The sequence below is a fragment of the Artibeus jamaicensis genome, unplaced genomic scaffold (assembly GCF_021234435.1).
Source record: "Artibeus jamaicensis isolate MK-2021 breed Jamaican fruit bat unplaced genomic scaffold, CSHL_Jam_final scaffold_916, whole genome shotgun sequence".
Lineage (NCBI taxonomy): Eukaryota > Metazoa > Chordata > Mammalia > Chiroptera > Phyllostomidae > Artibeus > Artibeus jamaicensis.
In genome coordinates, this window is record NW_026522059.1 from 20,330,962 (window position 1) to 20,355,751 (window position 24,790).

A 24,790-nucleotide genomic window follows, 5' to 3' on the forward strand; every position below is an offset into this window, starting at 1 on the left:
GTTGAAGTTCCACGCAGCTGTGTGTTATTAATGTTGGAGGCATATGCGGATGCATTTGTTGGCATGATAGTTCTGAAGCCTAAATGCCGGCCCTTCAAATCCCAGCTACGTTGTTCACGAGCTGCGTGCCCTTGAGCCAGGGACCTGTTCTCGCCTTCTCTCATCTGTGAAGTGGGAATAAAATTGTACCTCTTTCCTACATTTGATGTGCAGATTCGGTGAGAATACATGCAAAACACGTTGAAAGCGTGTGAATATAATAGGCCATTCTGGCCAGTACAGAGAGAAGCCAGATGTCCTGTAATGACATGTATCACTTCAATTAGAGTTTAGTCATGTGATAAACACTCCTTAAGTCACAGCATTTTTTTAAAACACTCACACATGTAGACATTGTGTGGTGCCCACATGCAAGAGATCTTAGAGAAACTTAGTGTTTACCAACACGTACCAAACACATGGGAAAGTAGGCCAGTAATGATGGTGCGTTTTTGTTCTGGACTTACACCAGTCCCCATCATGTCGTTTAGTCCTTCCAGGGGTCCCATGCAACAGGCACTCTTTTGATCTCTTTTTAGAGTGAGGAAACCGAGGCTAAGAAGCGAAGTGGTTGCCTGAGTCACACTGTCATTAAAGGAAAAATCCAACATTTGAACTCGGAACGCTCCAGTGCAAATAGCGTTTTAACCACGGCTGTTAAATGCGGATCGCCTGTTAGACACCCCCAGTGTTGTGCCAAGTAAATGAGGAAATGGACTGGTTTTGAATGTGGAACATGTAACAGTGATTCCCCAAATGTGTGTGGCGGTGGGCAGCTGTATTTTAAGTCACAGTCAAGCCTGTGGCTCCGTTTCTCAGAGGCAGCCATTCTGGAAGCTGCTAGGCAAGGGGTCTCAGTCGGAGGGGTGTCAGAGCAGAGGTTCCCCAACCTTAGATGCCTGAAGGTTTGTTGAAACCCAGATGCCTGAGCCGTACCCCGCCTCTGAGTCGCTGACTCGGTAGGTCCGGGTGGGGTCTGAGAACCGAAGGAGTTCCCAGGCGAGACCGCTGCTCCTTCGGGGCCACACTTAGCGAATGGCTGTCTTAGAGGAATCAGAAGGTGCCCAGTGAGTTTAGGGGCAGCGGATGGTTTAAAATCTACCCTGTAACTGCCTGACCTGCTCCACAGACCTACTTATTTAAGTTCACAGGATGTTCTGAAGCAACAGACGTCAGATCTGACGCCTAGATGCTTAGCTGCAAATTGAAAGACAGAAATAATGACTTCAGCTTTCACGTTTCTGAAGCAGTTCAGTTTCTCTCTGACACAGGGACTTGTACACAGTCACATCCCCTTCTCTGAAACAGTGGGGCCTGTTTTAAAGCTCAGGCATTTCCCTTACTTGTGACAGAGGTGAGAGTTTGGCCTTAGAACCAGGTACTGAACCGGGTTCTGAGCTGCATTAAGCACATACAAGGATGCAGTCCCCTGTCCCCTATCCTCCCCACCCTAGGACAGGGTTCCCCCCCCCCAGCATAATTTGGTAACTCTGGGTCGGCTGGTCTCATTGCCAAGGCTGAGGGGGAAAGGCCATGGAGTGACTCAAGCCGAACCTGAAGGACATCAGGTAATTCCTGATCTTTTAGGACAGAACAGCCCTAGGACCAAAGGTCACTGTAGGCATGTTGAACCCTAACATTGAGATAGGTTAACGCAGAGATGCTGGTTTTGCCTGTAACGCCGACAGCCTATCACAGTGAGAGGGAGGGGCCTGTAAGGCCCCACACAGCACTTCTTTCTGCTCACAGAACACATTGCGTAAAAGTAGGCTTCCTCTTGTAATTCCATTCTTAAGGAGACTCGTGCATCTGGAAATGCAAATAGATGTGTATCAAAATGGAAAATCCAGCTAGATGAGTAACTGAAGCAAACCCGATTCATTTTCGCACCCTCAGGAGAATGAAGAAATAAATGGTGGTACAGGTCATGCAAATGGAACATCACGTAGCAGTCAAGTGAGTGCACTGCGGTTATGCGGAGAATTCTCCCAACGTGATTTTGAGTGAAAATTGCCCCCACAGAGTTTACGCATATCACAATGACTTGTTATGTTTTTAAAAGTAGAAAGCAAACCCACTTTCTAAGAATACACGCAGATGAGATCATTCTTTGTAAAACTGAAGGCAAGCAAACGGTGAACAGGATGAGGGAGACAGACGTAAGTTCATGTCAGCGTTCCAGTTTTTGTGGTGGGTGGTGAGAGAATGTCAGATACGAGAAGTGAAGCGTGGCCGGGTGCTGACAAGGTCCAGCGATGGAACTCTGCAGGCAGACTGTTAAATGGAGTGAAGGTGAAGGTCAGCGCTGTTGAGAAAGTCATGGGAGTGAGCAGCTGGGACCCCCTTGAGTGTAGATTGTGGACCGGGACACCTGGTGCTGCCGCCAAGGGTGGGGGAAAGGCTGTGTGTGTTCAGCAGATATGTCTGCTGTGTCCTGGAGGCTGTCACCGGGTGGTGACAGGGATGAGGAGAGGCAGTGGAGGCTATTAGGCCTGAGAGTCCATGTAGAGAGCTGTACTCAAGGACAGAAGTGAGAGTTTAAAAAACATTGTTTTAGAGCCCTCACTGCGTGTCTCTGCAGTGGATTGTAAATTATGTCTTCTTCTTCCTCACGGGTGGGTGTCTTGTTCCAGTTGTGGTCGCAAACTGCTTGCAGACAGCACCATGTCACTGAGAAAAATGGAAAACGCGGTGACTTCCCAAGAGACCCATCCTTTCCTTCTCCCTTATGATCTCTACTGAAAGTCACGCGTCCCAGCCCTGCCCTGACTGGTAGCTGTTGGCGGAATCTCCATCTCCATTTCCCTCCCCCTCCATCAGCTCCTTCCTGCTGTTAACACCCTCACAGTGACACCCCTGCTTTGAACCCGCCACCGCACCCAACTGCTGCTTTTCCCTGATTTAGGTTTTCTTGCCAGACAAAACGAGGGCCGGCACCTCATTATGGTAAACACTGGGTAAACACTTCTCTTTAAATAGAAGCCGTAGACTCTCCAGCTAGATTTTTAAAGGGGCAGAAATTCAGTTTAGTACTGGATATTCGACAAGAAATCAAGGGTTAAGAACGTGTGAGAGTCTGAAAAATTCTTCAGGGTGTTTTTATTTTTGTTATTACCAGGGCCCTAAAATAATTGAGGTGCATGAAGTTCATAGACACTGTGGATGCACTTGCTCAGCCCATCTTGCTCCGTGAAGGGCAGCAGGGCACAAGGCTGCCTTCCAGCCAACCTGCCGAAGGGGTCGGCCCGCTGCTGACTCAAAGTGGGAGGTGATGCAGGTTCCCATTCAGCACGTTGGCCGTGGACACATCGACCAGACCAAAGGCAACAAGTTAGGGATAACGGGATAACCCAGATGGACAGCAGGCTGGATCACGAGGGGTTTCTTTCTACCAAGTGGCGGTTAAGACCTCCAACTCTAAACTAGGGGCCACTCCTCTTTCAAACAGGATTGGGAGGACTTTCAAACTGAGGGTTAACTGCTAAGTCTCCTGCACGCTTTACAAACCAAGGTTTTTGCACACAAGTGTGGCTGGAACTGCCCAGTTTTGAACAACCTGTGCCTTCTCTGTGTCCCCATTTCCCTTCCGATCCTCCGCAAATGCATGTGGCCCAGGTAGACGACATTCCTGCCAAGCCGGGAGGGGATAGGTCACTGTATAATAAAACTCTTCGCTCCCGGGTGCTTTGCCTATAAAATTAGTTCTTTTTAGTTGTTGTTGCCTATGTGCCTTAGATTGTGCTCCCCCACCTTGCACTTCCCACTGAGGAAAGCCCTGGTATTTGATTGGACCTAGAGAAGGATGAGAGATGCTCTTATCTTTGGAGCACTCTTCCTCACAATTATTAAAGATTGTTCAAAAATCAGATTCTTGAGTTCCCCCAGACCTTCTGAACTGGAACTCCTATGAGTGTTGCCAGGAAATCTGCATCATTATTCAACTTCCCAGCTGATCCTATGCACAGTAAGGTTTAACAATCATCGCATTATTAATATTAATTATAAGATTAATGTTCACGAGCATGTCAAGCATGTGGCAGGCACTCAGTAAATTCTTGTTGAATAAACAATAAATTAACCTTTAAGAACATACACATATGTATGTGTATGTACATGTGTAATACATAAATTAGGAAACTAAGGCTTAGGGAGGTTAGAAACACTTGGCCAAATAGCACAGTAACTAATGAGAGGTAGAGCCGGGCTTTACTGCGCCTTCTTTAGGTTGACTTTGTGGGTGTGTGAGCTTTCAGGTTGGCACCTCCTTCTGGTGATGCTGGGTAGTGCATGGCAGGGGCATTGGAGAGCATTAGAGGCATCTGATGGGTCTCTGGTTGAACTGATAGATCTCGAGCCTTCTCCTCTTGGCTACCTCTGATAAATTGACAGGGCCACATATTTATTTATAACTAATAAAGAGAGCAGGCCCTGGGAGGTTGGGTGATCATTCAGAAAGCCAAACAGCACCCATTCTCCTGCTTTGTGCTCTACCAAGATTGGCCAACGCACCATCCTAGTTTCCCCTGGGTGTGAAGCAAGAGGAGGACTAAATGTATCCTGGGTCCCTGTGGGAAATTCATAAACTTTTGCCCTGATCAGAAATTTCTACTTCCTCCTCCTTTCTTGCAATCCCTTTACAGCCTCTCTATCAATTCATTCATCTGTTTTCTTTGTGGGCAGGTGGCTTACCTGTGTCTCTGCCAGGACAGGTGGCTGAGCCAGTTCAAGATAAAGGAGCGACCTAGGTGGGGCTGTCTTTGACCCTGTTGGCCCCGGTGGGCCTCCTCTCCCACGCTCCCTCCCTCCCTTTCTCAGACCTTCAGAGCTACTTGGCTTCGGGGACTGGTCCCGGCTAGGACGGAGCTGCCGTAAATCTGTGTGCATTTTCCCTGGGCCCTCTGAAGGCAGGGTTCTAACCCCGGGACAACTCTAGATGTTATTTTTTAAGATTTTATTTATTTAATTTTAGAGAGAGGGCCAGGGAGGGTGAAAGTTATGTTTATGGCAGCTCCATGCCTTGTACATCCATCAGAATGAAGATGAATCTTTTCAGAAATTATGATATAAATGGAACTGATATTTACAATTTTCAGAACACTTCTTTTGAAATATAAGAATACCTCTCTCTTTATTTTTCAATCAGTTGATTGGTCTTTTAATCAAGTATTCCCTTTCTGAGTTAAAGCACCTGAGCAGGTTTAAGGAATAGTGTGCAAAATCTGAAACAAAGGTCCTGTTTTGTCTGTGAAACACTTTTTTGGATTCATTGACTGCTCCCCCACCCCGAAAGCTTTGCAGCTAAGAGTCAGTTCTGAATCCGCTTTATAGAGTAGCTTCTTTTACAGGGTCTCGTATAATTACATCTGCCCGCTGCCCCAGCTGCTCCCTAATAGCTCTGCTTGGCTTCAGTGAAAATGGCTCATCTCTGCTCCCTGGAGACCTTTAAATAAAAGATCTGTGTGTCCATGTGTGGGGATGAGGCATGAGAGGATGAAGGGATGAGGAACTGGCTTCGGGTTTTTTTTTCTTCTTTAATTTTCGGCCTCTGTTTGAGGTGGGCTATAGGCGGCCAGCCTGAATTAATTTGATAGCTTTGTGGTGACACGCTAAGGATAAGGGAGGGGTTGGGGTTGCATCAGTCTCTGGTTAGAATGGCTTAATTCAGCTTTGCAGATGTCAGGATTGGTCTGTTCTCAGAGGTCCTCGATGAACTGATGTATGAGGACTCCACAGTATCCTGAAAGCAGGCAAAATTAATAGTGTCCTGAGAGACCAGATCACAGTCGGTGTTTTTTTAAAAAAATAAGCCATTGGTTTTTGCACATATTCTTTTTGTCTCCATCTTTCCTTCTCTAATTCCTGGACTTTCCATCATATGCAGAGAATGCTTAGTATCAGTGTTATGAATAAAGCAACGCCTCTTAGTAGAATTCATCAAGACTACCAGATGAAAAACCACCAGGATTTCTGGATGCCAGTGAGCCTAGCTTTTGGTTGAAAATGCCTCCAGCTGCAGGATGCTCAGGCACCAGGATTGGCACCCCACTGTATCTTAAAGGTCAAGTTCATCCTGCCTGCTCAGTCCTGGAACCCTGCTCCACCAACCACAGCAGCTGATCAAAGACAGTACTAATAAGGAACAAAGACAGTATTGATGAGGATGAGTTGGATATGCATATTTTAAATTCCCTTCATCTTTTCAAGCATGACTCTTTGACATTCAAGTATTGTCAAGTCCCCTGTGACATCAGAGATGCCCAGTTGGATGTCTACATATAGACAAATGAGGCAACTGCTAAACATTAAAATATTGCAAGCCTTTAATATTTAATAATATTGAAATATGAAGTGTTTAAATCAAGCCTATTCTTTGTCTTCAAAATTCTGCCTTTAGGAATTTGTTCTAAAGAAATAAGCAGGCAGGATATAAATGTGTCTGCCCAACAGTAGCCACTGAACACTCAGCGTGTGTTTAAGAACATCGGCCCTGGGTAAGAAGGCCTGGGTCCCAAGTCTTGGCTCCACTTCTTAGTAGCTGTGTCCCCTTATTGGTGTCACTCAGCTTCTCTGTCTTACCTGTGCAAAGGACTGACAATTGTTCCTACCTCATAGGGGCTGTTCTGTCATGAGAAACAAATGATTTAATATGTAGAGCATGTTTTCTGGCATGTAGTGTCGTTACTTATAGTAGGGAAATTGGAAGTAGCCTTACATATTCATCAATTTAATGAAATAAATGCGGTATGCTCTAAAGATATTCACATAGTCAAAGAAAAACAATTAGGTTACATGACAATGTATTAAGTAAGAAGTCTGAATAGTTGTCTATCCAAACTTAACTACAGTTATTTTTGTGTGTGATGAAATTCGTAGGCTACATTTTTCCTTCTGGACCACTGCTATTTTCTAAATGATCTGTAAAGGAAATATATGGTATAATAAAGGCTGTCTTTTTAACCCCATCACAATTAAGAAACTGGCACAGAGAGCTGAAGTAATCATGTGCCGGATGTGCTCCATCTACTAAGCAGCAGAGGTGGGGTTTGGACCCGGCTGTCTGACTCAGGGTCTGTCTGTTTAGGTTAGATGCTGTGTGTGTGTGTGATCTTAGCAACCCCAAAGAGCACTGAACTGCAGTGCCCGCAGCACTCACCTTGCTGCATTCACTGTTTAAAGGACTGAATACAGAGGGCCTCTCCTTCCTTGTGTCTTTGTTGTCAGCTAATAGATAAAGGGGGTTTGGGGGTCTCCAGGCTGCCTCTTAGTTAACTTGTTTAGTAACAGATGATGTAGTAAAACTGACTTTTCTGTGCATCCCGTAAATGCAATGCATTGACTTCCCATTGCATTAACCAAACTTGAAACTGTTTATATTTTTTCAAATCATAAACTGAAATGGTGGAGAAGTGGCCTATATGTTTTTCAGTCATAGTATTCAAATAGTCACACTATTCAAATATTTTAGTCATATTATTCATAATCTCCTGGGTGTCCTGAGTGAGCTTTCTAATCTTTTTCAGATGTGCAGAAGATAAATTCAAAAAGTACAGGAACACAGTGATCTTAGGCCCTGAAATTTACTTAGAGTCAATTTACTTAGTTCTGGTGGCAATAAAGTGCAGGAAAAAGTTGTCCCTTCAGTTAGAGGCTATAATTACCACAGATTGAAGGCATCGGGTGCGAACAGTGGATTCCCAGCGACTATTCCTCTTTGAGAATTGCCATTTTTATGCAAACAGTTCAATTATGATAGATGGCTTTTGTGTATCTTTTAAGGAATGAAAATTGAACATTTCAGAGTAATGATTTTATATTAGGAAATATCTTTTTAAAAAAACTTATTGATTGACTTGAGAGAGAGAAACATCGATTTGTTGTTCCACTTGCTTACGCATTCATGAGTTGATTCTCTGTGTGCCCCGTCTGGAGACTGAATCCACAACCTTGGCTTTATTGGGACAATGCTCTAACCAACTGAGCTACCCAGCCAGGGCTGAAATAATACTTAAACCTGGTAGCTGAAGCCACAAGATACATTTTTGAAAAGCATCCAAGTTTATGATTTAATGAACAAGTTTATGATTTGATCATTTGCAAGCAGAGAGGCCTGGCTCAACGAGGCTGTCAGGACTAGATACCATTACAAATCACGAAACCTTGAAATCATAAATACAGTTTAGCCAGCGCAGTTCTGAGAGGCAACTAATTAAGTCTGGGGAGCTTCTAGACTTCATTATATCATTACACAAAGTCTCTGGAATCTAGAAGGAATAGCCCGTCTGTCCTGGTAAATTGCCACCCTAATCCTCCCGGAATTCCGCTGGGAGGTGAAATTCATTCTTGTCATATGTGCCCAGGGATCATTCTTCATCTCTTTCCCAGAAGAGGCTGAGCTTCCTGAGAGGTCCTGGAAGCCAGGGAGGGATTTCTCTCTCTCTCTCTCTCTCTCTCTCTCTGCCTTGCCGTTGTTTACCTCCACCTTTAGCAAAACTAATGCAATCCGTCAGCAACAGGACCTGTTCCCCAGTGGGCCAGTCTGGCCACATCTTGCACTTGTGCTCACCTTGCCGGTTAGCAAGATGGTGGCACATAGTTTATTCTGGACCCTTCCCGTGGCCCTCTTTTCCCACTGCCTTCCTAAGGATGCATCATGGTTCATGGAAGTACCACAGGGATTTTGTCCTGGGCAGGGTTTGTCATTCACAAGCCTTGGGTAAATCAGCTTTGGTCTCAGTTGTAGAATGGTGAGATTAATGCGTGCCTTACAAAGTTGTCAAAAAGATGAAGAATAGAAAGCATTTCATAACAGGGCCTGGGCCATACTAGCCACTCAATAAATAGTTTCCATGATAATCATTGATCACTGCTTGTTAGAAGCTCAAGGGATTTAAATCACTCCTGTTTTCTTCAACTCAGAAATGCGAGCCGGCTCTATCTAGGTCCTAGAGCAGAGAATCAGAAATTGTGTTGTAGTTGCTGAGAGGCGAGGCCAAGGACACTGTACACCTAGGTCTGTTTTCTGAAAGCATATGGAATTTCATCTTTTTATTTTTAATCCTCCCTTCCTTCTTCCCACTTGTTCTCTCCTGCCTCTCTCTCCCCCTTGCTTTTATTTCCCCAGGCAATCCGGGGATTATTTTCATTATAATTTCACAACTACATACTGGTTTTTTTTGTTGGAAACGAGTTCATATTAATTCTTCTACCACACGGCATGTTTCTGATTACAAACGCTAGTCTGTACTCAGGATTGTAATGTGATCTTTGTAAACTAATGAATACTCTCTTCACTGCATGCCCCCGAACCCTAAAATTTCAAACTTGACTATAATTGAGAGGTTCCATCACTGCGAACTTTCCTCATTCTGTCTGGAATTGTTCACTGCTGCTCTTCGTTGAGACTCTGTTCGTTATAGAAGCCCCACAGCTGCAATCAATAAGAGAAAGTTAGTGAGCAGACAGTGTCGGCCCAGGCAGTTACCTGGAGCCCAGGCTTCCTTCCTGCTTCTCATTGAGTGATTGTCTTCAGACCCAGGTGCCAAATGCAAACCTGGCTATTTGCTGCAGAAGCCCAAAGAGAAACTCTCTTGGAAAAACGACTCTGAGACTGACAAGGATGCTTTTGTCATGCTCCAAGTTTGGGCCCAGTGTAGATGTTGTTGGGGGAGCGTGTGACTCACAGGGAGGGCTGTGTATTTCCCCCGCCACGTGGGTCATTGTTGGTACACCCTCTGCTGGAAGACCCGGCCTTCCTGTGCCTCTAAGCTGTGTTTAGGAAATGATGTCCTTGAGGTTGCGCCCTCTCTCGCCTTCTTCAGGGGAAAACAGGCAGAGACTGGGAGCTCTGGAATCTTGCCATTTGCTGAGTTACAGTGCAAAGGCAGGGATCCAGGGCCCTCGAGGTGGGGCAGGGGTCTGGCCGGTGTGTTCTCAGTTTCCTTCCCTTCACCGTCTGCCTCCCCTGTTGTTTTGCAGGTAGTGAAGCCGACTTCAGCTCCTCCAGCAGCACCGGCAGCATTTCCGCTCCCGAGGTCCACATGTCTGCCGCGGGAAGCAAGCGCTCCTCTTCCTCACGCAAGTAGGCGATGTCTCCTGCTCGCTAGTTATTAAAGTGCTTTTCCCCTGCACTTGATGCTTCTCTAGAGCCACCCACATGACTGCCCACTTGTATTGTGTTATTATCCAGTGAGTGACTTTTGCTTGTTTCCTAGTGGTTTGAAATCCGCGTTCTTCACCAGTCCTCCTGTGGTCACATGGCATGGCCTGTGTCATCTCTCATGCAGCCCCTGGCTCTCTGTCCACTCCCCTTTCTCTTCCTCACTCCCCCGTGTGCTCACCTGGGTATGAGGCTGGTCGCCCATGTCTCACCTCCCTCCCCTGTCTCTGTTGACTTTTAGCTGTGAAGACTCTGATTTCACCCTTTCTTTCTGCTTCTTTTTTTTTTAAATCTGCATGAAAGAAGTATAAGTGACCCTCTGGGCACCCCAAATTCCCTTGGGGAAGGGGTGAAGGAAGTATCAAGCTCAGAGGCATGAGCGGCCACCACTGAAAGAGGCAACACAGCAAAAGAGCTGAGTGTGTGGGCTGTGGAGCCAGGCTGCCTGGGTTTGAAAGCCGGCTTCACCCACAGGCTGTGTAGCCCTGAGCAAGTTGCTTAACTTCTCTGTGCCTCAGTTATCTGATCTGTAAAACAGAAGATCAAAACTGTGAACAACAAAATGGCAATAACTACATATCTATCAACAATGGAATCTAAAAAACAAGCTAAGCAAAGAAGAACAGAGACAGAATTATGGATACAGAGAGCGTTTTGATGGTTGCCAGGTTGTAGGGGGCTGTGGAGGAACGGGTGAAGAGGTGAGGGGATTAAGAAGTACCTTCGGTAGTTACTGAATAGCCACGGGGATGTAAATTACAGTATTGGAAATGGAGTAGCCAAAGAACTTACACTCACCCCCCCGTGGACATAAACAATGATGGGGAAATTGCCAGAGGGAGTGGGGGGTGCTGGGTGGAGGGGGGCAAAGGGGAAAAAAATTGAGACAACTATAATAGCATAATCAATAAAATGTAATTTTAAAAATAAATAAGAATTATTTTAGTAATTGTCCAAAGATAGGGCTATAGCCCTACCCACCTTGTAGGGTTTATTATTAGGATTCATTGGTTCGAACAGGTAAAGTGTGAGGTCAGTGCTTGGAGCATAGTAAGCATCAACCAGGGTCTCCATGGATGCTATTTGGATTGGGGAGAGAGAAGACGGGGGAAATGGGAGCCTCTGTCCACATTCTGTGGTTCAGAATTCTCTGCCACCATTAGCAGCTTATTCAACAAGTATTTGTTGAGTGTCTGCTGTGAGGTGTGTTCTGGAGAGATGGCAGTAAACAAAACGCCATGGAAACTATACTCCTTCTAGCAGGGAAGGACAGTAAGCACATAAATGATGCAATGATTTTTCAAACATGCAGGGAACAGTATAGGAGAGTAATGGGGTGTGCGGTGTATTTTAGATAGGCTGGTTCCAGGACACCTCTGCCAGGGGTAAGCTCAGAGCAGAGACCTGAACAAAGCGATGGATGAACCACAGCACACTTGGGAATGATTTGTCTTTGGACTGCGGGGAAGTCATTTAACTCTCCTGTGCCACAGCGTCCAAATTTGTATAGAAGGGGTTGGACTATGTGATTTTTTAAGGTCCCTTACTGGATAAAAACTGTCTCATTTCTAAAATCTGGCATTTCCAGCAGTCAGCAAGCATTTCTCATTCCCCCTGGGTAGGCAGAGGCTTTGGCTGATGTTTACAAAGGGACCTGAGACCCACAGTGTTGAGTTTATTAAAAAACAAAGCTGAAGCCAGACAAACCTGCAACAAAAGAGTGAAGTCCACAGTGAAAAAGCACAATTATTCGGTTCCCAAATACCATCTATTTTGGAAACAAAGTGTGTCTGGGATCAGAGGACATGAATATAAACATTCTTTGTATAAATCAGATGTGGCTTGCTCTGAGAACAAACCACTTATCTAATCCATTCAAGAAAGTAACATGTACCCCTGGTGCAAGGTATCAGTGAACAGAGAGGGAAAAAATGACATGAAGAAAAAAGACAATTTTATTAAGCATTTCAAAGGAATTTGTGTTTGTGATTAAATTCGAAGGTAATGTCAATAGTACTGAGTGACTTAGAGAAAATATTCAAATCTGGACTTCATGATTTGTCTAAGTGATTGAAAATTGATGTGTTAAACATGAAATAGACAAATATTTGCAAATAAAATATATGCTTAATAGATGGGAAATTGAAATAGGTGACGTTCTATCCACTGTCCTCACTTTTTTTTTTATGTGATCTGAGCACAGAGCACCATGCGTAGATTTCTATGATGATATAGCTCAGGCATTTCATGCAATCTTCATGTTCCATAGGACTGTTCATCGAGGACAGCTCCCGTAGATGGGCTAATGTTAATGCCAAAGTCTGTAATAGCTCGTGACCTTTTTAATTGGCTCCTTCCTCCTGTGATACAGGAATTTTCTCTGTGGAGAATTAGCCCATGAGAGGAAGGGTGATGGGAACATTTGATAAAGGGCAGTGGGAGAAATGAGGAACAGGTGATGTTGGTGAGAATAATTTTAATAGGTGATTTTAAAAACAAAACATTAGAGATTTACAAATGATCTCTCCTTCTAGAAGGCCAACTCTGCTCATATTTCTGAGGAAGTCTCTTTCTTAAACTAGAACCTTGTCAGAGGCAGACAGAAGTGAGAAGGGAGAAAACAGCTTGAGATTTAGAGTCAAGAGCCCCGGACCTGAGTTCCGTGTCGCTGTTTATGAGGGGCATGACCTGGAGCCCAAGGCTCAGTTTCCTCTTCTGGAAAATGGGGCAGTAATGGCATCTCGCTCAGGCTGCTGTTGCTGTTGCTGGTGATTATGGCGATGATTATCGTACTGGTTTGCTAGGGCTGCCCTAACAAAGCACCGCAGACTAGGTGACTTAAACAGCAGCAGATTACTTTCCCACACTTTTAGAGCCTGTTAGTCTGAGACCAAGGTGTCAGCAGAATTGGCTTCTTCTGAGCTCTCTCTCCTTAGCTTGTACATGGCCATCTTCACCAGTACTTTCCTCTGTCTGTGTTCAAATCTCCTCTTTTAAGAAACTAGTCAAGTTGGATTAGAGCCTTACCCTAGCAGCCTCATTTTAACTCCATTAGCTTTTTGAAAGCCCTGTTTTCATATGTTACATTCTTAGGTACTGGGTGGTTAGGGCTTCAGCCTACGAATTTGGGGAGCACATGATTCAGCTCATAACAATGATCATGGTAATGATGATGGTGTTGTAAGAATGTTACCTGGAGTAAAGGATAGTGGCTGGGGAATAGAGATTCACCTGGGCTCCTTCTGAAGTTTGCTCTTCACATCTTCCTTTCTCTCACTTTCTAGTTATCGTCTTCATGTTTGCAGGAATGGGGTGGTGGGGGGGCAGCAGAACTCTATCTCCTCTCTCGTCCACCAAATCAGGGGATTGTGGACGAGCTAAGGAGGGCAGTGTTGGGTTTGCCTGTTCACAGCTCTGACTAATAGGGAATCCCTGCTTCTCCTTCAAAAACATTTTATCATCAACCATGACGACTTTCTGCCCATGCATGTTAGCTGTGGAACTAAATTAAATGCAAGGAACATAACAGATATTTTTAAGCTTGTAGATGCTTTTGTCAAAGCTATTCCAAACAGTCTAATAATTCATTCCTGAAAATATATTTGAAGATTTTATTGTACTTTAGTAATGTTTCATAGCTTAATAGTTTTTGCTTTATCCTGTAGAGCAGATGAGTTCTTACAAAATCCTCATCTAAGTTTACTTGTATCTTAGAACACATGCCCCGCTAAAGAAGTCAGTGGCGAATTCTTTAGGTAATAACCACATACAAAGCCAGTACCTAATATACCTGTTTATAAACCCAAAAGAGTACAGTCCACTTGTGTAAAGTAGGAGACATTTCTGTAGAATTAAAAGACCTGCATTTCCTTCCCAGTTCATCTGTGTGTCCTTGGGCCAGTTTTTCTCTTGTTTACCCCCTGGGCCTCAGTTACTTAACTGAATGAGTACTTCAGCATAACAAGAAAAAGAGGCAATAATTGTACCAGCTAGATAGCATGATGGTCAGAATTACAAGAAACAATGTTCATGAAGCATCGGGAATAGGGGTGGGGTCACAGAAGGTCCTCGGTGAATGTGAACTTGGAACAGAATCCCCCAGGTGAAATCAGGGGTAGTCCTTTGCTTTCTCTTGCACACTGGGTAATCCTCCAGACTTCCCACAGCCACATTAAGAAACAGGTCAGTTGGTGCCAGATGTAGCTGCACAGCATGGAGAGGCAAATCCAAGCCAGATACATGTTCTTTTCAGCTCCTTTAAGGCCTCCCACCCCTGGGCTGCTCACGTCGGTTTGTCACAAAGCCATCAGCCCATCTGTTCTGTATAAAGTGTCCCCTATTCATGAAATGGAGGCAGAGGCCATTTGGATGATTTCAAAAGGAAAGAACTTTTTTAACTTTCAAATGTGGTGATGTTTCATTTATGTGTGATTTACTGGGTTGACGGCTGGTTGAAATTGTATTTGATTTTAAACAAGTAATTGTGGTCACGGGGCCAAGTATGCCCACATGTGCTCTCACATTCCCACTGACACACGTTTCTCATTGAGATGCGTGTCCGCTGGATGCAGCTGTGATTAGAACGGCAAGGGTGGGATAGTCAGAAAGCAGGGCTGCTCCGTCCGTGAAAGGTATCTTGTTCCCTGTTGTTTTCTTGTAATGTCATCAAGTAATCTTCCTGACACAGAACGGTTATCCTGTTTAAGTAATCTCGACATTCTCAAAATGCTTCCCGTGGAACTAGATGAACAGGGAGGCCCAAACAAGTTTATTCTATAATATCACACCCTACAGTTCAGTTGCCCTTACCAGCTTATCGAATGCACTCAAACGCATTCAACTCTGCAAGGAAGACAGAATAAGTTATTATAGGTCCCCTTCTATTAAGTGGCTTACTTGCCTAAGTTCCTAGGAAGTGGCAGTGCCAGGACATAAACCCAGTTTACTCGGTTGTCAGTCATTGAGGAGCACCTGGCACGTGCCAGACAGTGGCGGGGAAATAAAAGACGAGGCTCTGGTCCTGCCCTTGGCATGCCCTAGTCTAGCGGAAAAGACAAGCAAGTCTGCAGTGGTGATGCCGTGCGGTCAGTTCCACGATGGAGGTTTGCACAGGGTATTAGGGAGCATCAAGAAGTAGCACCTGCACTAGCCAGGGGAAGGGGGGATCCAGAGAAGGCTGCTTGGAGTAAGGTTCCTATCAGTTTGGAAGTAGGAGGAATCCTGAGGCTTAGGGTAGGAGAGTATTAGAAGGAGAGTATTCTAGGCAGAGGAAATGAGAAGTTTAAACATATATAAAAAAGCCCTGGCTGGTGTGGCTCAGTGGATTGAGTGCCAACCTGTAAACCAAAGGGTCGCTGGTGTGATTCCCAGTCTGAGCACATGCCTGGGTTGTGGGCCAGAACCCCAGTAGGGGATATGTGAGAGGCAACCACACATTGATGTTTGTCTCCCTCTCTTTCTCCCTCCCTTCCGCTCTCTCTGAACATAAATAAAGTAAATTATATATATATATATATATATATATATATATATACACATATATATGATTTAAACCATTTATATATATATAAATCATATACACACACATACATATATAAAGATGATGGGGAGCATGAATCAGCAGGAAACTAAGTCCTTTGGAAGGCTGGAATGGAGGGAGGAGGGGAAGTGGCAGAGGGTGGGCGGGGCAGTGGGACCTTGTGAGCCTGGCAAGGAGTTTGCCCTTTGTTCTGGAGGCAGTGGGGAGTCAGCGAATGGCCTTGGGGAGGGCAGTGACCTTCAAATTCCATTTTAGAAAGGCCGCTCCAGCCACAGGGTCAGCCTCTTGCTAGAGGGGACAAGACAAGAGACCAGGGAATGAAGAGGGCTGTTACAACATTTCAGCAGTTAAATGATAAAGGTTGTACTAAGTTATTGGGGAGGGGAAAAATAGGCAGTTAAAATTATGAACTCAGCGCATTTATGTGGGCTATGTTTATCTGCCCTATTTTCTCCTTCTTCTTTATAGGTAACCCCCTTTCCCCCCATCTTCCGAATGAACCGCCCCAATTTTCTTACCCCAACACGAACCAAACACAACTATTTTAAAGCTGAAACAGGTGCCCTGGAACAAAAACCACATCTTCAAAACAGCCTCCAAAATGAACTTGAACCAAGTCAATATTTACATGGTTTGTGTTCCTAGCAGGCAGCTGGGTTTAATCCAAAACAAGCTCTGCGGTCAGAGACCACTGAAAAGGGCAGCAGGGGAGAGACTACCTGTGCCACGGCACAGGGGAGGAAGTGTCGGGCAGGCGGGAAGGCAGGGAGAGGGCAGTTTGCACTAGTGAAGGTAGTGCCTGTTTCCACACTCTAAGTTGGATTCCCTCGGTGCCGACGAGCTCTAAGGAGTGCAGCATTCACATGGGCACCAGTAGGCCCGAGGGGGTTAACACCGTCTCATGCTTTTCCCCAGTCGAGGTCCCCATGGGCGGAGTAATGGAACTTCATCCCACAAGTCCAGCAACAGCCCGCCATCCCCGCGGGAAAAGGACCTGCTGTCCATGCTGTGCGGGAGTCAGCTGAGTCCTGTGAACACCCACCCCAGCTATGCGCCTTCTTCGCCCAGCAGCAGCAACTCAGGCTCCTGCAAAGGAAGTGACTGCAGCCCAATCATGAGGTGAGTCTGCACGGATCCTCCTTCGGTTCATGGTTCCTAGTTTGTCCAACGTGGTACGTGTTCTTTAAAAAAAAAAAGCTTGTGCAACTCTTGATTCGCTGCCTTATTCTGCAATAAGACACTTCTCTCTCCACACTCAGCTAATTGGGTAAGGGTTGCTACAGAAAGAACACGAGCCGCAATCCTTTATCCGTTTCAGCAGTCCAAGTAGTGACCGGACAGGGAGGGAAAATGGAATCATTGTGTGCATTCGAACACCAGCCATGTGTGGAGTGCCTGCCACGTTGTGCCAGGTACTGTGTGCGGTGCTGGGAGCAGAGCAGTGAACAACAGAGACAGGCTCCGTGCTTGCCACCCAGAGGATAAGAAGGACCCTACTCATCCAATAGCAAAAACGCAGTAAGATGCCCTGGCCGGGATGCTCAGTTGGTTAGAGCGTCGTCCCAATGTGCCAAGTGTGGGTTTCGTCTCCAGTTAGGGAATGTATAAGAGTCAACAACCAATGTGTGCATAATAAGTGGAAAAACAAATCACTCTCTCTTCCTCTCCCTCTAAAATTAATCAGCTAATCAAATTTTAAAAACTCCAGCTCCCATTATTCTGCCAGTATATGCGCATGTAAAAGGCGTCCAGGGGGTCCGTCTGCAGTCTGGAGGGATCAGAGGAGGCCTCACTGAGAAAGTGGAATGGAAATGAGACTTGAAGGTCAAGTAAGGAGTGAGTTAGTCCTGGGGGGGGGGAGTGGAGAGGGAGAAAGAAGGAACTGCACATCCAAATGGGCCCCGACTGGACGACTGGGGAACTGGGAACTGGACTCGGACCATTTGGAAGGACTGCAGGCGCAGGGGAGTGCAGCGGCTTGGGCTGGGTCCAGAGTCAGCGCAGCGGCTGCCAGCCGTCCTCCTTCAGTCCTCTTCTCTGGGCGTCCTGTTCCATCAGTCAGCCCTCACAGGGGGCAGCCCGGCTCCTGGTCAGGCCTGAGAAGGGCCGATTCCAGCTGCGGTGGGGGTGGGGGTGTTTTAGAACACGGGGCACCTCTCTCACAAAGCACACTCTGGTGAGAGTGGTGTAGCCTCCTTCTCGGCAGAAGGAAACTCTCCGCAGAATCAGCACACTCACTCCAGGGACTGGTTCCAGAACAATTTGAATTCAGCAAGTAACAGTCAGGATCTTAGGGGCACACTGTGTGGAAAGTGAGGTCATCTTGCTCCCTTCCCTCCCTGCCTCACTCATTGTCCTTTCATACAGCAGCACGTTACTCTGAAGCGACAGGCGGGCCATGGGCAATTGCACCCTATTCTGTATGAGATCTTTAGGAAGCCACAGAGAATCCTCCCTGTCCCCTGTCACCCTCCTCAAACAGCACCCCGATTTTCCAAGTAATGAACATCCTAAGACTGGCAGGTGTGTTACCGTCCCCTTGCACAGCGAGGTCACATGTGACTGAGGTTTAAGACCCCAGCACACAGCTGCCATTTCTTCTCAAGCTATTCTCTGCGCTTTAACTTTTCACCCAAAAGGAAATGGGCAAAGAGTAACATGTCGTGACTTGTGCTCTTCCAGGCGGTCCGGGAGGTACATGTCCTGTGGCGAAAACCATGGTGTCAAGCCCCCAAATCCAGAGCAGTACCTGACTCCTCTGCAGCAGAAAGAGGTGACAGTGAGACACCTGAAGACGAAGCTGAAGGAATCTGAGCGCCGGCTCCATGAGAGGTGAACCCACAGGCCCGGCACAGGGTGGTTTAGGACAGTTTGTTTTTCCTACAAGATGAAACGGGAAACCACTCTCTAGAAAGATAGAAAAGAAGAAATGTGATTTTACTTCCTTTTTGTCATAGTCCATAAATCAGGAGTTGAGGGGACCCTGTCCCAAGGTTAGAGGAACCGCCTGCTTTTTCTGGGTGTGTGCAGCTGTGACGTGAGGAGCTGGGTGTGTGCCTGACGACTTCTAAATGGCAGGAACACTGAGACGAAAAGCCACACTTCCCGCAGAATGGGTCACACACAGCGAGCCCATTAAGCTCTGTTTCTGTAAGAGAAGGGCTGGCCATGTGCGCTGGGATTCCTGCAAGTTATTTCTGTGCTGAAGGAAGAGGTTCGTTATTCTTGGCCAAGTGTTAAGGTTCAAAACAAAACAAAACAAAGCAGCCCCATGCTTAAGAGATCTTATCTCGGAGAGAAAAGACCTTTGACGTCTTGGAGCAGCCCCAATTCTCTGCTGGATGGTTTTCCCTGGAACACTTTAGGACGGCGGAGCAGAGCTCTGGCCAGGGTAGCCATGAACCCCAGCTAAGGCTGCTGTGAGTCAGACCATACTTTGCGGAAATCTTTGCTTTGGGATGTGAGGAGACCATGGGAGGGCTCGAGCACTCACGGGAGGGAGGTGTGAAGGCAGTGAACCTGGAGAAAGTTCAAGCCCACACTTAAAGCAGTGATACTCACATCTCTAACTACATAGGAGGATCCTGACCACCTGGTCTTCATAGCCACTGAGAATATTGAGGACATAGGAAGAAATTATATGTAAGGAAGAAATTATATGTAAGGAAGAAATTTTCAGCTAAGATCTTGAAATAGAATCCTGTGAAGGGCCTAAGAAAATAAGATATATCCTCTTCAGTGTAGGATGGTTCAAATATCCTCTTACCTAAGAGGAGATTGAGTAATTAATGTTGCACAAAGTCCTTGCTGTATGTATCATCATATGACTTATTTTTTCAAAGTTATCATTGGAATATGGCCAGGTCAATTCTGCCTTCTTAGATAGGTGATTAAAAGAGGAGTGGACTTTGCTTCCACAAAGTCTGGGTGTATGGAAGGGAAAGCGATGGCAATAAAGCTAAGAGACTCTAGTGTGTCCTAATAATAAATTTTAAATATTAAGTATTAAATAGAGTATAATGCTCATAAAGTACTTAATGCAGTGGTGACATGTAGTAAGCACTAAAAAAATAGTAGTGTTTTTTATTCTGTTTCTACTATGATTACTTAAGCCATTTTCCAATTGTGGGGTGTGTGCATTCGTGGCTAATACCTGCAAAAGAGAGAAATGTCAAAACCGATTTAGCCTCTGGGTTTCGAGGGGAAGAGCGTGGGCTCTTGGCCGCAGGTCAGAACTGCTTGCCACCTGGCTCCGGGTTGACCCGTTTCTCAGCCTTGCTGGTCTTCTCACTCCAGGGAAACGGAAATTGTGGAGCTGAAGTCCCAGCTGGCCCGGATGAGGGAGGACTGGATTGAAGAAGAGTGCCACCGCGTGGAGGCCCAGCTGGCCCTCAAGGAAGCCAGGAAAGAGATCAAACAGCTCAAGCAGGTCATCGAAACCATGAGGAGCAGCCTGGCCGATAAAGATAAAGGCATTCAGAAATACTTCGTGGACATAAACATTCAAAACAAGAAGCTGGAGTCCCTCCTTCAGAGCATGGAGATGGCGCACAGCGGCTCCCTACCGGACGAGCTCTGTCTGGACCTCCCGTGTGATTCCCCAGAGAAGAGCTTCGCCCGAAACACCACTTTTGGCAAGATGGCAGGGGAGCTGTCGCTGGAAGGGCAGGTCACAGAGGAAGGGGCCGACAGCGAGCTGCTGGCGGGTGAGAGCGTGGCTGATGGCACAGATTCGTTGGATGAGCTGGTGACGGCCACCACCACCGAGGCTGGCCACCTGGAGCTTCTCCACTCCCCGGTGGGGGCGAAGGTGCCGGAGGGCCTCCCCCTGGCGGTGGGGCCGGAGAAGGGCATCCTGACGGTGGAGCGGGCCGTGCAGACCGACGTGGTTCCCTACAGCCCTGCAGTCTCGGAGCTGGTCCAGTACGTGCTCCAGCTCCAGGACCCCTACCCCTCCAGCTCAGCATCCCCCGATGAGTCCACGGCCGATTCCACAGGGAGCTTCCTGGAGTCCCTCTCTGCGTTAGTGGTTGATTTAACCCCAAGGAATCCAAACTCAGCCATCCTTTTGTCTCCCGTGGAGACCCCATACACCACGGTGGATCTGGAAGCTCATGCAAACCGCCTCATGCGAGAGCTGGATTTTGCAGGCACCGCAGAGGAAGGGTCGGACAGCATCATCCCGCGGGCCCCAGGGACCGTGGGGCAGCAATACTGGAGCCACAGTTTCCTGGTGGATCTCCTGGCTGTGGCTGCCCCCGTGGTCCCCACCGTGCTGTGGGCATTCAGTACTCAGAGAGGGGGGACAGATCCCGTCTATAACATCGGCGCCTTGCTCCGGGGCTGCTGCGTGGTGGCCCTGCATTCGCTGCGCCGCACCGCCTTTCATATCAAAACCTAGTTAGAAGTGGTTGTTCCCGTGTGCCAATCTGTCCCGTGTGGTGTGGTGCCAGGTGGAGAAACAGCAGGTCGACCTAGGGCGGTCTCTGTTCTGTCGTGTTGCTCCTCGGTATTTGATTTGCACTATATTTAGTTGAAGCCTGTTCACTGTCGAGGACCCGAGGTATCTTCAAAGGCATGGAGACCTGATTCAAGTAAATGTCCTACCCGTGGGGTGTAGAAAGCATGCTCGTGACCCTGCCGTGTCGTCCGAGGTTCCCGTTCTTTCCCTAGTGGTTCAGGATGAGAAAATGCAAAGTTTGCACTTTCCAGACAGCTTCTGTAAGGCTGGCATGTTATCTCCTTGCTTTGCTTTGTGCCGTTTTCAAATGTGTGATAGTCCCAGCATTCCAATGGTCTTGTGCACAGCAGGGGACTGTAACCAAAAACAAACACGTATTTGTGTCACTGGGTTGAAGACGTCTTCACTAGTCCTTTAGTGTCTTACTTGGGGTTGATCAGATTTGAGTGTTTGCAGTTTTCTACTAAATGTAGCTCCGAAGTCTTAAAATGGCTTGTTTGTTCTTAAACCTGTTAATTGATGAAACTGTATGTAAGTTTACAATGTATTAACTTATTTTTTGCTTATTATATATAGTGTTTTCTTGGGAACTATTTGTAACCACACACTTCAGCATGATGAAAATAAAGATTAGTGTTTCCAGTTAAATGAATGTTTTATCCTGCTATAAAGTAATTACTTCTGAGGTTTTACTTTGGTAGGTAACAAAGGTTAAATGGGCAGCAGATCCTTCCATGGTTATCAGTAGGGCTCTATAAAAATGAGGTTACCTTAAGAAATGAGAAAGAGGGAAAATAACTATTTAACAGAGGTGAGGATGTCGTACTTTAAATTTTAAGAAGCATTGTTTGTGAGTAAAAGTAGTTTTGGTTCTTTGTGTGCTTTTAAATTACCCATACACTTGTTTTTCCACATAGTTACTCCGTAAGGATGTGTTGGATATTTTCGGGAAAGTTGAGCTGATTTTTTCCAGAGCATGTTAAGGGTGCAGAGAGGGGGAGTGTGCTAGTGCCATAAGCCCCCCCTCCCCTGGGAATAACAGGGTGAGGTTGGGTGGCTGGAAAGGGATGAGATACAGCATTTTGTCTGTATTCCTTTATTCCTCACACCAGTCTTGTGAGGTGGGTTAACTATTCTACTTTACAGAGAAGGAGCTGAGCCTCAGAGGCGGGTTGCTCAGGATGTCCTAGTTCATCTCTAGCAGCCAGGATTCCCAGCATCTGCAAAGCAAATGCCTTTTCCGCTTTAGCACACAAACGGCAGAAACCTGGAGAAGATACAAAGTTCCCACCCAGAAACTCATCTTCCGTACAGCACGTATCACCTTTAAACATAACACTAAGTTTTTACCTACTGTGTCCTGGTTATTGCCCATTCCGCCCTAACCCGTTAGCTCTCCGGGTGTAGGAATCTGTGTTCTGTTTTGTTCACAAGAGTATGTGGCATGTATACTCTTGGGAGGGGCTCTAGCAATGGCTGTTGAATGAAGTAATCCATCCAACAAATTCTTTTTGGGTGCTCACATACCAGGCACTTTACTGGGCTCGTCTTCAGCAGTGGAGGAGACAGTGTCTTCCCTCAAGGAATTTACATTCTGCCTGTGAAAGACACAGAAAGTGCCAACAAATGAACAAGATCATTTTATTGGCTTGGCCAAAAATTGGTTTTTCATTTTTAATGTAAGCTGGCTCTAGTAGCTCTTAGTTGTCTTTAACTTTATTCAAAACAATTTTGTTAGGTTGTATTATGACGGCTGTCACAGCATGCATTAAAATTGATGAATTTTTGTGTGGCCATTTTAATATTGAAAATGGAAGGAAATATGCACCATTTTTGGCATATTAAGCTTTATTTCAAGAAAGGTAAAAACACAACTGCAAAACAAAGGAAAAAGATTTGCACAGTGTATGGAAAAGGTGCTGTGACTGATTAAACTCATAAAGTGTGGTTTGTGAAGTTTCATGCTGGAGATTTCTCACTGGACATTTCTCCATGGTCAAGTAAACCAATTGAAATTAATGGTGATCAAATTGAAATATTAACTGAGAAAAATCAATGAATCTTAAAGCATGTGGGAGATACTCAACATACTCAAAATATCCAAATAGATAAAGTTATTGGTGAAAATGAAACGTGTCTTCTATTTTATGGAAAAAACCATATGGACCTTTTGGCCAACCCAATAGATAGCGGTAAGTGCTTCCAAGGACATAAATTAGGGCTTTTAACCAAAAGTGACGGGAAAGGAAAGGAACACCTCTAAAGAAATAACATTAGCACTGATGAATGAAAAAGAACCAGTCACATGAAACTATGGCAAATAAAATGTTGCAAAAAGAACACATGTAAAGCCAGGAGGCAGAAAAAAGCTCAACATTTCACAGGGGCAGCCGCCAAGAAGGCCAGTGTGGATGGAGCAGAGTGGGGGGTGGGGGGAGTTTGGAAAGGTGAACAAGAAGCTAGTTCATATGGTGCCACGTAACAAGGGTAGGGTTGGTTCGAATTTATCCCCAGAGCAATGAGAAATACTAAAGGACTGTAAACAGAACAGAGATATAATCTGGTTTCCTCCTCCTCCCCCACCAACGCATTGTACTAAGCAGGCAGGAGCAGCAGGAAGTAAGGACTAGTGGGGGTCTATTGTAATTACTGACCAGGTGAGTAATTACCGAGGATTTGAGATGAGAGTGGATATAGAGATTACCTTGAATAACAAGTCACAGCTTTGAAGATAGAGCTGTTGTGAGTTGCTGATAGACTAGACATGGGGAAGGTGTGGGGTAGGGTTTAAGGAAGACTCCGGTTTTTAGCTTGAGCACCTGTATCAATGGTGGTGCCGTTGACTGAGAACATACACAGATCAAGAAAACAAGTATGGGAAAATAAATTTGAGATGTCTATTAAACATCTGTGTGGAAATACCAAGTGCATGTGTATGTGTCTATATATATAGGAAAATCATGAGCGTTGTCAGGGGAGTGCTATCAACTGGGGTTCTTCAGCATGTACACACTAGATGAAACCATAGGATGCACAACGTCATCCCGGGAGAGTGTAAAGAAGCAAAGAAGGCCAAACACTGAGTCTGGGACACTTCCACATTTAGACAGAGGATGAAGACCCAACAAAACAATCTGATAAAATGCCATCCAAAGATAGGAGGTAAACTAGGTGAATGTAGTGTTATGAAAATTAAGGGGGAAAGGGATTTCAGAGTAGATTGATCAACTGTGTTAAAATCCTGCAACAAAGTTGAGTAATATTAGAACAGATACGTGTCCACTGGCTTTGACCACAAAGCCTTCTTGATGGTCAAGGTAATTTCTTTGGAGAAATGGGGATGGAAGACAGATTGTTGGGGGGAGTGGGTAGTGGCTAGAAGAGAAAGCAGAAATTCATGTATGTAGCTAATTTTTTGTTAAGTTTTACTGTAAAGGGGAGTGGGGAAGTGGGTAGTAGTTATAAGGGGAGATGGATTACAGGGTTTTGCTTTATTTTGCAATATTGATAGGAGATAGAGCACATTTACATACTTTGTGAATGAGCCAAAGAAGGGAGAGAAATCGATGACCTAGCAGAGAGGATGAACTGAAGG

The 24,790-nt window shown here is 45.7% G+C and overlaps 1 protein-coding gene across 9 annotated transcripts in view; it reads left to right on the forward strand.

The window, feature by feature from the left end:
- SYBU (syntabulin) overlaps positions 1-23,285 on the forward strand; it is a 69,521-nt gene extending 46,236 nt beyond the window's left edge. For all 9 annotated transcript variants that reach the window (XM_037166921.2, XM_037166918.2, XM_053660851.1 and 6 more), the window contains 4 exons: positions 10,015-10,117; positions 16,650-16,853; positions 18,417-18,566; positions 20,031-23,285. In XM_037166921.2, the coding sequence (XP_037022816.2) occupies positions 10,015-10,117; positions 16,650-16,853; positions 18,417-18,566; positions 20,031-21,135 (1,562 nt within the window). In that variant the 3' untranslated portion in view covers positions 21,136-23,285. The remainder of the gene's footprint in view (positions 1-10,014; positions 10,118-16,649; positions 16,854-18,416; positions 18,567-20,030) is intronic.
- Positions 23,286-24,790: the final 1,505 nt, after the last annotated feature.